Source organism: Raphanus sativus, unplaced genomic scaffold (genome assembly GCF_000801105.2).
Source record: "Raphanus sativus cultivar WK10039 unplaced genomic scaffold, ASM80110v3 Scaffold0250, whole genome shotgun sequence".
NCBI classification, from domain to species: domain Eukaryota; kingdom Viridiplantae; phylum Streptophyta; class Magnoliopsida; order Brassicales; family Brassicaceae; genus Raphanus; species Raphanus sativus.
The window spans coordinates 33,513-46,996 of NW_026615570.1; the positions used below are offsets into that span (position 1 = coordinate 33,513).

The 13,484-nt window shown below is 33.1% G+C and overlaps 3 protein-coding genes across 3 annotated transcripts; 2 read left to right on the forward strand and 1 right to left on the reverse strand.

The window, feature by feature from the left end:
• Nucleotides 1–782: 782 nt before the first annotated feature.
• On the reverse strand, nucleotides 783–4,056 carry LOC108856765 (uncharacterized). Its single transcript, XM_018630647.2, has 8 exons — nucleotides 3,897–4,056; nucleotides 3,327–3,669; nucleotides 2,125–2,196; nucleotides 1,959–2,023; nucleotides 1,692–1,845; nucleotides 1,516–1,608; nucleotides 1,328–1,417; nucleotides 783–1,233 (listed from the first exon to the last, which is right to left on the reverse strand). Exons 2-8 carry the CDS (start codon nucleotides 3,627–3,629, stop codon nucleotides 1,084–1,086), a joined length of 927 nt encoding a protein of 308 aa, XP_018486149.2. The 5' UTR covers nucleotides 3,630–3,669; nucleotides 3,897–4,056; the 3' UTR covers nucleotides 783–1,083.
• Nucleotides 4,057–5,566: 1,510 nt separating this feature from the next.
• Nucleotides 5,567–6,826, forward strand: LOC108859832 (protein EMBRYO DEFECTIVE 514-like). The gene is made up of 2 exons (XM_018633742.2): nucleotides 5,567–5,913; nucleotides 6,282–6,826. The coding sequence occupies exons 1-2, from the start codon at nucleotides 5,623–5,625 to the stop codon at nucleotides 6,591–6,593; spliced, it is 603 nt and encodes a 200-aa protein (XP_018489244.1). The 5' UTR covers nucleotides 5,567–5,622; the 3' UTR covers nucleotides 6,594–6,826.
• A 1,773-nt stretch (nucleotides 6,827–8,599) lies between these two features.
• Nucleotides 8,600–10,315, forward strand: LOC130501664 (cyclic dof factor 1-like). The gene is made up of 2 exons (XM_056996496.1): nucleotides 8,600–8,789; nucleotides 9,411–10,315. The coding sequence occupies exons 1-2, from the start codon at nucleotides 8,691–8,693 to the stop codon at nucleotides 10,131–10,133; spliced, it is 822 nt and encodes a 273-aa protein (XP_056852476.1). The 5' UTR covers nucleotides 8,600–8,690; the 3' UTR covers nucleotides 10,134–10,315.
• Nucleotides 10,316–13,484: the final 3,169 nt, after the last annotated feature.

Below are 13,484 nucleotides of genomic sequence, written 5' to 3' on the forward strand. Positions count from 1 at the left end.
TAAATAAAAAATAATTATGTAAAACAAAAAAAAAAGTTAAGAGAAAAGAGTATTAAATGCTAACATGTGAAGGGCTTGACTTGTGGCTGTGAAAACAGTGACCAACGAACTCATGATGTTTCTGAAAAAACTTACTAAAATATAGACAAAAACATGTAATGGTTATTTACTATAAACATTACGAGCGTTTATGCAAAAAGGAACGATTGAAGCTTCAAATAACATGGGCGAAACCGATGAACGCGGCTTCATAGGCACAGATCAACCACCCGACGTTCACTAGAAGCAACATTGGCTGGTTGTTAAAATGTAACTGTGCCGTATCTTACCACTTAGTCATCACTCAAATTCGTACTGGAGATGGTTTATATGCGATTGATTTGTCGTATAGAGAATAGATGGAGATGAATTGTGTGTTTACAGAGAGGCTTTTACAAAACCTTATGTACAAAGGATACCTGAATCTAGCTATCACTCGTACAGGGCCGGCCTCGAACTAAGTGAAACATTTGCTAAGAGCATCAATTTCTATTGGCTTCCAACAAGCAAAATTTCAAATATACTATATATAAAAATAAATTAGCGATTATATAAAGTTGTCAACCAAAAAAGTGATTATATAAAGTTCATATTGATTTTTTATTACGAATTTGTTTCTCTACCATTCTTGTGCTGTATATATATCGACCCTCATTTCTATTTTGTTTCAAGCCCCCAAAATATAAGCTAAAAAGAGCACAACAGATTCTAGCAATGGTCAATGCGATGCAAATACCACGGTATAGCGAATACATATGTTGAATATCTTCTTAAGATCGTTGGTAATTTCTCAAGTATTAAGTATATATATACATAAGCATATCAAGAAGCTTTATTTTCTCGTCTGTAAGAACATAAGACAGAGAGACTTCCCGTATTTTGTTTTACTCAGTTTCTGTGTTTTTGCTCATAGGAATAAACCCATAAACAACAAACAGCTACTACAAACAGTGAAAGAGAGAGAGAGAGAAGAGAGAAGAGACCAAAGTCGTGGATAATGATGATACTTTGGATTCTTTAACCGGTACTCAGGGATATATATAATCATTGTGGTGAGGCTTCAGGCTGGTGTTGTGGATTCGGTATCAGCTCGGGTGCTACAGCGAAATGCAATCCTCCTCTGCGCTGTCCTCCACCGCCAGCCCCGTTGTGTAGCATAAACGCAACTTCTGCAGCAGCTAGAGCGGCTGCTTCCTGGTATTTCACAAACACAAAACATGAGTACATATAAATACATACGCTTAGATTTATGTGTTAGTGTGCGGTTTCTGGAAAGATATAGTTTTACCTGTCTTTGTCTTCGGCGTTGTAAGATACTGATGGCCCAAGCCATTATGTAACAAGGGAGGAGAAAAGCGGCAGCACGGAGCATGAAAAGCTGGCAAGGAATACAAAACAAAACAAAACAAAACAGTTAAGGTGTTATCACAAGAAACCAAAGTGTGGTGATCATGTAAAAAAGGGACTATCGCTTACAAAGAAGAAAGCTGATGGATCATCTTCTTCTTCGTTGTCTGAGTTGTTGTTTGAAAGGTTCATGGCGTGTCGCAGCAATAAAAGCGCCATTAACTGTGTCATTATTTTTTAACTGTTTAAGTAACGTTTTCCATCTCAATAAAGATAAAAAAAAAGCTATAAAAAGTGGGACTTACGATAAGAGCAGCGGAGCGAAGGAAAGCAGCACCGCTAGAGTTAGAATCAGCATACTCGTCATAGTCCGGATCGAAGAAACGGCGTTCTGCAGCCGCCATTGCAAAAATGCGAGGGTCGTTGAAGTCTAAGGGAACACCATTGGCCCAATCTTCACTGCAGATAACACACACACATACAAAATTAATAATGTAACACGAGTAACGTGACTTGAATGAAATAAATAATGTGTTTTTGCTATATAGGAAACTTATATAAAAGAGACATACCCGATATCGATAACAGTATCTTCAGCGGGAGGAGGTGGTGGAGCGGTGTAGCCAGGTTGATAAGACTGTTTCCATCAAAGGGTAGAAGAAGAAACTATGGTCAAATATATAATACAACATAAAAACCAAAAAATGAAGATGATTATACATATGTCAAATGATTTACCTTGTGGCATATTTCACAGATAGTGTCACCTTTCTCATTACACCAACGCTGAACACACTTCCGATGAGCATACTGCGCACACACACACACACACACAAAAACGATAGTAAAACCAAAAAAAAAATCAGTTTTTTTTTTTTTTGCTGGAATCTACTCTATTAAAATAGAGTCCTATTTGAAAATTACCTTGGCATAATTTTTTTGGGCCTATTGAAAATGTTGGGACTTATCTATTAATTAACATTTCTGTTATTTCCACTTATCCTTAATCTACTAATATTAAATATATACCTTAGTATTTACTAATAACAGTTATCATATATTAAAACCATTGATGCTTTAAAGTAAGATTGATAATTTAGAACTATACTTGGCATATCTCATTTATTGGAGATATCAATACAATACTTCTTCTCGACATATGTTTCGCATTTGTCCTATGCGTTTCAAACTTTTTCCAACTACTGTTAATCATCTCAGCATCCATTGATAGACTTATACTTCTTCAACTAAGTCTTATTCAAAATCGACATAAGACTAACTTATTAATATTGATAGACATATTTCTTTAACTAATTGATGATGACACTATCAATAGACATATTTCTCTTTCTCATTTCTTTCCCCTTATGTTTATATGGTGATATACCTACATAAGATACCATGTTACTCGATCTATTTTTAAAAATAGAACATAAATCGATAGTAAAATTAAATCAAAATATAATAAATATTTCTAACTATATTCCATTGTAATTCAAAATAAATACAGATTTAAAAAATAGAAACAGAATTAAGAATGATTATTATGGCTAATTGATCGTATTAAATCGTTAAAAAGATAAAATTTAAACAATTATAATTGATGTCACCGGAAATTATGAAAATGTAAACAATTATATTGATTGATAATTACAGTTCTGAATATACTTGGAATCTCAAAAATTATACTAATTTGTTGTTACCAAATCTAAAATATATTCGGTTATGAAATCGTAAATCTAAACAAAACAAATCCAATTCAAATTTTCATATGTTAGATAATTTAAGAAAAATCCAATTCAAATCTCTTATTAATCATTTAAGAAAAATATTATACAAATAAAAACATAAATATGAATACATATCCGCCCTTTCAAGGGCGGGTAATAATCTAGTATATTATTAAAAGAAGAGATCAATTTCAACAAAAGATAAGTCACCTTCAAGCTGCCGCTACAAGAACAGGGAGACTCGAGGTTCTTAACAGAATCCTCATCTTGGCATATACGGCATTCAGCTGATTGGATAAGCGGTTCCTCTTCGTCTTCGACATCAAGTTCTTCTACTTGCACAGTTTTATCATCCACAGATTTAGTAATAGTAGTATTAGTAGTAGTAGAAATGATTGTGGTGCCTTGAGCTCTTGAACTTTCTCCAGAAGATTCGATGGATCCTCCTCTGTCTGAACTCAGGTGATCAGATGTTACGAGACGGTCCGTACATGAACTCAGGTGATCAGACATCTCTCTCTACCCCCTCAATGCCACAAAAAAGAACGTTGACCTGTAAGAAAAAAAATCCTTATTTCTCCGAATCCAATCAAACAGATAGTTTCAGGGAAATGTAATAAATCAAAACGATTAGGATCTAAATTAGATAAGTCTCGATTGCTTACGATTTAATCACAATTCAGAAAACGAAACCCTAGAAATCAAAATTTCCCAATTCGCAGAAACGAACAACCGTAACCCTAAAGACGAAGAAAGATCAACGATTATTATTATTATTACCTGATAGAGATACTTTGGAATCGTAGAAAGAACGAAGGAAAAAAAGAAGAAAGCTCTCTATCGATTTCTTGAAGGCGCAGCTCTCGAACGAAACTCGGACAAATGTGTTTTCTTTGTTTGATGATGTTCGGTCTGAATGATCTCAGATATAAGTACAAAAACAAAGAAAAATAGAAAAAAAGTCTCGAAGCGCGTGTATACAGAAATGTTATCTATACATACAAGTGAAAGTTGACGGTTTTGACACGGTGACGTCCGTTAAAAAGACATGTTGAGAACACTTGAGAATCTTCCAAACCAAACGGTAACGGAGCTTTTTTATTTTGTACCAATCCTTGTTTCTGTTAGTTTTTGACTTTTTTCTTAGATATACAAAAAATATATATTTACACCAAATTGGATAAAATACATTATTTAAGAAATTTAAGATTGAGGTGTTGATACGCATTGCAAGTTGGATATATTTACACCAAATTAGATAAAATTCATTATTATTGTACAGTATAACCTCTTTAAATTAATAATCTATAAATTAATATCTCTATAAATTAATATAATTTTATAGTTTCAAATTGAGTTTTTGATTCAATTATTTTCTCGATAAATTAATAATCTCTATAAATTAATAAAAAAATTATAATTTTGATATAGTCCCAACATTATTAATTCATAGAGGTTTCATATTTGTACAAAAAAAAGCAATATTATAAGTTTTTTATCAAAGAAAAAAAACTATTCAGTTGTTGGAAATTTAAGACCTTACATTAATTTCAAGAGATGTAGTTTGACTTTGACCTGTTCCTCTTTGGCAAAACTGAGATTGAACAAGAATTAAATAAGGACGTCCGAAGTCTTGTGGAGGTATCCGACGGGCCGAACACTCATAAACGTTTTCTTTGAAATATGTTTTACAGATTCCCAAATTAGTCTTTGAATCTTTTTTTATAAAAATAGTTCATGGTGCTTGGAAATTGGAATGCTATTTGTATTAAGAAGCTTACAATAACAAGTTTGTATTCAATAAGAAATAGATCATGACCCATTTTACCCATTTTTAACAAATGTGCATGACCTCTAAATAATTTCTAATAGCATCATTGAAATCCCACGTCCGACAGAAATCATGTCTATATACCTTTTGCTTTTCATATGTATATTATATACATAAGGTAAGAATAAGGTATAAACAATATTTGAAATATTCAATGTACATCGTTTTTTTCACAGACAACTAGTTGTAGTATATTATTTTTAAACTATGCCTAAACACTTTTTCATCATAATACATAATCGATTGCTTTTGATTATTTGGGAAAACAAAAGTTTTTGCAAGATACACTAAAAAGACTATTCTTTAACCTGTTTAAAATGGGCGAGTTGTGTTTAAACTTTTATTGTTTTGTCAACTTATTTCTCTAATTTTTTTCTATCATTCATAACTTTATATCAATGAATTTCACATTCAAATAAAATACAATAAATAGAAGGGCATTGGCAAACACAAAAGACAAAAATCTTCTACATACTTGGTGAAAAAATAAAATGGTAAAGATGTAAATAATAAATTCAAATAATGTCGACAAAAAAAAATTCAAAAAATGAACCGAACCGGTTCGCTTCAATAGAAAACCAATCACACTGATATAAAGAAGCCGCTTAGCCCAGTAGGAGGACAGGACACTCGATCAAAAGCTTAAACCCTAGCAATCGTGCGAAAAGCTTAACAATGGCGGAGCAACAAGAAGAGATAGTCAATACCGTGTCGGCTGAAGTGAACCCAGACCCCAAAGGAGAGATGGAAGTCGAAGCCGAGACTGCTGTTAAGCGCGAGAGAGAGCAGACGGAGGAGGAAACAGAGGGGGCCGGAGGCGAATCGAAGAAGCAGAAGGTGGGAGAGGAAGAGAAGTCAAAGGTCCCGGTGAAGCTGGGTCCGAAGGAGTTCGTTAGCTCTGTGGCGATGTTTGACTACTTTACCAAGTTTATGCACTTTTGGCCAACTGATCTCGATGTCAACAAGGTAAAGTTTCGATTTTTATGTATTGGGTTATGCGATTTGTGTAGGGAAGATGATTTATTCGAACTCGTGCTCTGTAGTTAAGCTCAAGCCGCGTGTAAAGTTGGTTCCTTTGCAGCTCAACAGTTGTGTTTCTTTATCGGTTATATGATTGTGTTTGTATTTATAAACTTTGTTTGGTCTCTTATTATTGTTTCTATTAATGATTGTGGATGTTGCTACACATCATCATGTTTCAATAGTGGCTTGTGTCTGGAATGATATAGTTTTAAATGTTTTTTTGGTGGATAGAAGTTTGAAGTCTGTTTCTTTGGAGTTTTCTAACTAACTTGTTGGACTGATTTAATGTTGTTGAATGTACATTATTTCAGTATGAGCAGATGGTGTTGCTAGATCTGATCAAGAAGGGCCATTCTGAGCCTGACAAGAAGATTGGCGGAGGGATCAAAGCCTTCCAAGTAAGAACCCACCCAATGTGGAAAAGCAGGTGCTTCTTTCTTGTTAGGGAAGATGACACTGCCGACGATTTCAGCTTCAGGAAGTGCGTCGATCAGATCCTCCCCTTGCCTGAAAACATGAAGGCTCCTGGGTCTACCGGCAATGGACATGGTGGTGGAGGTCGCGGTGGGGGAAGAAGAGGCGGTCGTGGTGGTGGTAGAGGAGGAGGGAGATTCAGAAGATGAATTTGCTTGATGTGACTCTTGTTACCTTGCCTTGCTGTAGAATGGAATTTTGGAGCTTTCATGTTAAAGTTATGTTGCTATAAACTTATTAATAATGATCTTGTCGGATGCTAATGTTATTTTGTCGGAGAAGAATTGTCAGTTCATATCACCTATTTTACTGAAGTAGAAGAAACAGCAGCTTGTCTCTATGTTCACTACATCATAGTATATCAACGAAAGTTTGTTGGGCTTTTATTGGGCTTTTTTAATTGTATTCGTTTTCCTTCGTCCAACACCTCTTCTCCTCCGTAGCTATGTCGTTTTCATCAAAGAGAAATAGAGAAACAGTAGTGAGTACTAACTACTAACAAATGGTTTACAGGTGATCCGCGGGACCCAGAACAGAATCTGACGTGGAAAAGACAATTTAGTTTAGATCCCTAGGTAAACTGATTCTAATGTGTCAGAGACCTCAAAAGACATTTTCAGTTATAGCCAATGAGAATGCGACATCTCACATTATTTGACCTTTATCTTAACGTACAATCTGAAAAATTCGTTCATACTTTATGGTATTTTTTTTTGTTAACTTTTTTTTTGTCAACTTGTTAACTTAATACTTTATGGTATCGAATTAGTTTTTTTCGTTGATAATATAGTATTTATTAAATTAGAAAAATAAATATATCTAATATTGGTCGTGTTTACGATAATTGAGCTCTCACAACGTACAGAATAGTCCATAGAATGGATTCGTCATGGTTCGTTAATATATAAAGTTATAAACGTTGCGTTTGTATTAATATTCAGTTATTCACACAGATTCTGCTAGTTTCGTTTATATAATCTTCAATAAAATATTCTAAAGAAAAGAAACGTAGTATAGTCTTTTTCCAAAAATCAAGTTTATATCGTTTTCAAATGAAGCATTTTTATCTTTATGCGTGCCTATAAAAACCTTACACGTATAAACTAAGAGGACAACTCTCGTGTGAGCTGCACCAAAGCCAACCCCCCGATGCTGACATTTACCTTCCCAAAAGTTTTTATAATTATTTTACATAATTGTTTGTGTTTTGGTATACTATTCTTTTTTTTGGTAAAATGTTAAATATTTAACTATTAATATATATAAATGTGTATATATGCTATTCCAATTCATAAATGTGTATATATATAACTGTTCATATATACAATTAATGTCAAAGCTCTGTTTAGCAAAAAAAAAGCTCTAAAGAGAAATGGCAGAATATTTTGATTTTGCTAATCGTATATTGGTTATATATATAATTTATACTCCACTCAACTCAACCATGCCCGATCTATACCGGTTGGTAGAACCAGAGGTCCATAATGTGGTCAGACTTTAATAATTTGCTAAATAGTCTAATAAAAAAAAGCTTTATTTGTGTGTTTTGAAACTACTGGAATAGATTCTGTTATTTTTTTGGGTCTAAAATAGATTCTGTATTAATACATATAGCATAGATTTGTGACTTTTGAGAGACCAAAAGAAGAGAAAAATATTTCAAACTAATCTACTTGAAATGGTACGTAAAGTGTGGCATTTCTTTACTAGGTTTGGTTTTGTGATAACAACTGAAAAGTAAACATCTGCTTGGATAAATTCAGAAGTTGTAATATTTAATCTTCAAAAAAAAATTTGTTTTTCAGTGGTACCGTTATCTTCTTCCTTACCGTGTCTAGAACTCAAGATCTTAGCATTTTTTTCTTTCAAGAATTAGTTAACATATATTAATTGTCCTTTGTTTGTTCAACGGAAAGCATTTCTTAGCAAATTAAAACTTGACCGAGAGAAATAACTTTTCTTAATACAGGAATACATTCTGACAAAAGTTTAAAGAATAGATACTAAAAGACACTATATGCCATGGACACAAAAACCCGATCCAATAAAACATCAGGTCAGGAGAGGTTTGGGAAAAAGGTAAAATATCAGAGGCCACATACATTTGTGGCTGAAAATCGAACAAAATGCTGACGTGTTATCCACTTCACTTGTTAAAACCTATCTAAATCTCAAATCTCACGATTTACCGAAACAACGAGACACTCAGCTGGAAAAAAGAAAAACCAAGCAAAAAGAAGAGAATAATGCTGGAAAGAAAAGATCAAGCGATTAAGCTATTCGGCATGAAAATTCATCTTCCAACGGTTCTTGAGGCTGAAGAAGACGGAATATCGAAAGAGAAGGTACTGATTCTTGCTTTCTTACTGAGATGGATCCAGGAAAACATGGTTTTGATTTGTCTTGCAAAACTATTTCTGTATTTTAGATAGTAGCTAGTGATGTTAAACTGAAAAGAGGATTTCTGTGTGTTTTGTTCATTTCTTTTTCATTTAAGGCAAACTTCAAGATTTTATATTCAAAGTTCCACAAATGAGTAAAAACGTGCTCTGAAGATAGTCCTTAAGGCAACATCTCTGCTCCCGGCTTCTTATTAGTTTTTGGTGAGGTTGTAGTATTATTATTTTGTTTGGCGACTTTTCATGAAACGGAAAAGCAAAATTCGTTTCTCCATAAAATAATTATTAAAACGATTGCTTTTCTTTAATTAAATCAATAAAAGTGAGAAATAATCTAGGCTTTTGGTAAAGCATGATATCAGAAGACTTTTTCTTCACCAAAATTTTATCTAGAACCTTCTGCTTGCTAATAGCAACATGTAAATTTTTAGTTAATTTCTGCCTTTTATAGGTTTTCTTTTGGTTCTCACCTCATTTTTATTATATGTTTTGAAAAGTTATTCTTTTTTTTTTAATTTTTTTTTTTTTTCATACGTCTAATAATCCGATCCCATTCTCGTGGCTCAGAACCAAAACGAGACATTAAATGATCAAGTGGAGAAAGACAAAACATTAAAGAAACCAATCAAGATTATTCCCTGTCCAAGATGCAATAGTATGGAAACAAAGTTCTGTTACTACAACAACTACAACGTAAACCAACCTCGCCATTTCTGCAAAGCTTGTCAAAGGTACTGGACCTCTGGTGGGACCATGAGAAGTGTCCCTGTCGGAGCCGGAAGACGCAAGAACAAGAACAACTCCTCATCTTGTTCACACAATTACCACCACGCCACCATCTCTGAAACACGTAACCCGGTCCTTAGTTTCACCCATGGGGATGATCAAAATGTCTCAAATAATAGGATAACGCATTCGTGGCCATACATGTGGAATCCCGGTTTTTACCCGGTTTATCCTTATTGGAACGTGCCAATGTTGTCTCCGTCGCCTAATTCAAGTCCTAAATCTACTATTGGTAAGCATTCTAGAGACGAAGATGAGACGGTCAAGCAAAAACAGAGGAATGTGTCAGTATTGGTCCCTAAGACTTTAAGAGTTGATGATCCTAACGAAGCTGCAAAGAGTTCTATATGGACAACACTCGGGATCAAGAACGAAGTTATGTTTAAAGGGTTTGATTCTAAAAAAGAGGTTACGATTGACAAAGAAGAAACCGAGACTTCTTTAGTTTTATGTGCGAATCCAGCTGCGTTGTCAAGATCAGCCAATTTCCATGAACGGCTGTGATCCTATGCATAATATATACAGACCTTTATGTGTAGATGTGGCTTACATTTTCTTTTTCTTGCTGATTGACTTTGTATTGATAGGCTTTAACAGTTTTGTATCGTTACTTTTTAATTTATAGTTCTTTTTAAGTTTGATTGTTGTTGTACGAATAAATAACGTTGAAGAGAAGTTCGTTTTGACAGTTGTTTGCATTCTATTCTATAGTTTGATAGAGCTAACAATAGAACTGTAAGACACTGTTGCAAAGAAAAAAAAAAGAAACATGAGTAGACATCACTTTACACATGAGTGGATAAATAGAAACAAGATAAGATCAGATGATGAATGAAAATGACGTTTCATGAATTTCACCTATTTTATGCGAGACGTAAGTATTGTGAGTTTGAATGCGGGCACGAAAAGACAGCACAAGCTGAAGACAATTAATTTTTTTTTTGGTTAAATGTGGAAAAAAGATAAACAAAAAGCAAGAAACTATGGTGAATATTAGAGTCTACATAATTCAAAAAAAGAATATTAGAGTCTAGAGAATTTACATTGCTTAAGAATCTCATGTTAATGTTATATATATTGTGTTTTGTGTTAGTGCATTTACGTAGTATTGTTTTGGATATATTGTTTTTAGATTAAACTAAGAAAAATAGACCGTCTCTTACCTCAGACGACGCAGTCTGAAACTATTGTTGGGAAAGTTCATATCATATCTTTCTTATTTTCATTCATTTTCTTTCTGAAATTTTTTACCCTGGACAGTGGAAAGGATGGGTCACACTGTTTTCCAAATTTGTTTTTTATCTTTCTGAACTTTGGGTCTGGTATCTGATAGCAACTTAGATATTTTGGACAACTCAACGAGTATTAGCCACAAATGTGATATCCTAAACAATTTTTTTATTTCTATTTACTATTAAACTAGATTTTGATCCACATAACCGTACGGATGTTGATTTTTATTTTATATACATAAATATTTGAATTGATGGTAAGGTAAATAAAATCAAATGTTCAAAATTAAAATAATAGAATTACATTTAATAAATAATCAAATAATAATAAAGAATCAAATATCAGTTTGTTAACCAATCCAGTTTTGTAGGAGACGATGTTTATATTAGGAATGATATATTATTAAATCATATTATTAATAATAAATAAATGATAACTGATTTTAGTAAATGTCAATTTTTTAAAAAACCATATATAAATTGAAGTTGTGACTTTTATTTTAATATATAAGATAGTTTAGATTTTGGAACACAGTCTTTATTGACGCTGAAATTAAAAAGCATGTCAAGTTGCCTTTTTGTTCTTTTGTTTTTGCCTTTTCATAATTTCACTTTGTGGCAAAGCAGTTTGTCCCTTTGTCTGAAAAGCCATAGGGCAGTTAACTGATCAAATGAATTCTTTCAGTACAAAGACTATGATTAAAAGGTATATCTAGCAATAATGTATTGGAGTATAGTGTTTTCAGCTGAATTACGCTAACGTTTAGCCAATTAAGTAGAAAATGTTTTTCGCCGCCCATTAACACCAAATAAGAGTAAAACTAGAGTAATATGTTACTCTATAGTAATCAAGTGAAAAGTTTTACTCCCCGTTTCACCTTTTTTATTTTCTCATCTCTCAACCTTCCTTTATCCCATTATTTTACTCTATTATTCACCAATCAAAGCCAAAAAGTGACATGATATTGGAAGAAATTAGTGGAAATTGAAAAAGATTTTTTTTTTTGTCACAGTGGAAATTGAAAAAGATAAGCCCACTTAGAAAGTGAATTTTAAAAGAAACTTTAGATGAATAGACTTCCACATGAAAGGCTTCTTCTACAAGTTGACTCGTGTAAAGTAAACCATATGTTTCACTTTTAAGAATGACTGGATACTCCACCCTGTAAATTAAAAATGAGAGGAGATAAATTATTTAATAATTTCTCTGCCATGAAACCACATGTTTTTGATTTCCTTAGCCTCACTTATATCTTTTGTTATGTTTTACTTATGTTAGTTTATCAGCTTACCGTTGAATATTTCTCCGGTTGTAACGGTTTAACCCATCAGACGTTTAAGTGTTGGTTGTTCAAAAAAAGAATTGGATATCTATATGTCTATATCCCCTGTAAATTTAGTACCGACGTGTTGTCACTACATCTTTTCTCAAAACCTTTTTTTTTTTAATTGGACCAACATGTCGAAGCTCCTTTGGTCCAGTGATTTGATTAAAGATTTAATTGCTTGTATATCCGGAGGTCTGGCGTTCAAACCCCAAAAAATACCAAATTATGCAGATTATGGAGAAACATGTTGTAGGAGATCTTCAGCTTGGTGTAGGGTGTATCATCAAACATGGATCTCATAGGACGGCTCAGAATGGTGCAGTCAGACGTGTATTTCTCACATGGTGGTAGAATTATCGGCTGTGAAATCGTCTTTGTAATATTCTCATCGTTGTAATAGCATAATTAATCGATAATAATCGATTCAGACGTTAAAAAATAAATAATTGGACCAACATTACTAGAAATATATAAGGGATGCCACACCCATTGTAACCGTAAATTTAAAAACAAATAGGGGCTGTGATTACCAAAATTTGATAACCATGTAACTGCGCTGACATAAAATCTGTCATACGTTCTTGATTAAAAGTCATTTGTCAATCTGTCAGTAAATTGAGAATACTTCAATGTAAAGATAGATATTAATTTAAATGATCATGACCAGAGTCTATCACAAGTCACTTTGAAATCAACATGAGAAATACCTTTAATATACATGGTATCTCCATATACTGTTCTATCAATATCTACAGTGGATATAGTGTTGTAACAATATTAGTTAGTGTTGTGTATAATATAGTGTTCTTATTTATTTTGTTCATCACCGTATTCACAATTCAATTCCCACGTTATTGGGACACATTATATTCTTCCGGTTCAATACTATACTGGTCCCCTTTACATGTGAGTCTTTTTTAGCAAAAAAATACTATACTGGTCGGTGTATGCGCAGGCGCGAATGATCAACTAGTACATTTAGTTATATGTTGTTTTGTTTGTGGGTTTTTCTTAAGATTTTGTGGGCTTCCAGTTCAATCACGTGATCCAATTCATGTCTTTCATAGCTCTCTATTAATAGAAAAGCTACATGTTCTATTTCTTGATTATGCCATATTGCCATGTAAGTTCAGTTTTATCAAGCTTTCGAAAGAATGAAGCAAAATATATTTCTGATACCACCATGTTGAATTTATAAACCTGAAACTAGTTTTTGAAGATCATAACAAAATAATTTACAATATTAATTTTCTTATGTTTACAAGAAACTGGATGCAACAATGTATAATTGTACT

Bases quoted from the DNA above. Each gene is read 5' to 3' on its own strand.
- LOC108856765 (XM_018630647.2), bottom strand. From the start codon at position 3,629: ATGTCTGATCACCTGAGTTCATGTACGGACCGTCTCGTAACATCTGAT. The intron at 1,846-1,958 runs GTATGTCTCTTT...TGTTATCTGCAG, and splicing joins GATACTGTTATCGATATCGG to TGAAGATTGGGCCAATGGTG. The intron at 1,234-1,327 runs GTAAAACTATAT...GTGAAATACCAG, and splicing joins AACGCCGAAGACAAAGACAG to GAAGCAGCCGCTCTAGCTGC.
- LOC108859832 (XM_018633742.2), top strand. From the start codon at position 5,623: ATGGCGGAGCAACAAGAAGAGATAGTCAATACCGTGTCGGCTGAAGTG. The intron at 5,914-6,281 runs GTAAAGTTTCGA...ACATTATTTCAG, and splicing joins CTGATCTCGATGTCAACAAG to TATGAGCAGATGGTGTTGCT.
- LOC130501664 (XM_056996496.1), top strand. From the start codon at position 8,691: ATGCTGGAAAGAAAAGATCAAGCGATTAAGCTATTCGGCATGAAAATT. The intron at 8,790-9,410 runs GTACTGATTCTT...CTCGTGGCTCAG, and splicing joins ACGGAATATCGAAAGAGAAG to AACCAAAACGAGACATTAAA.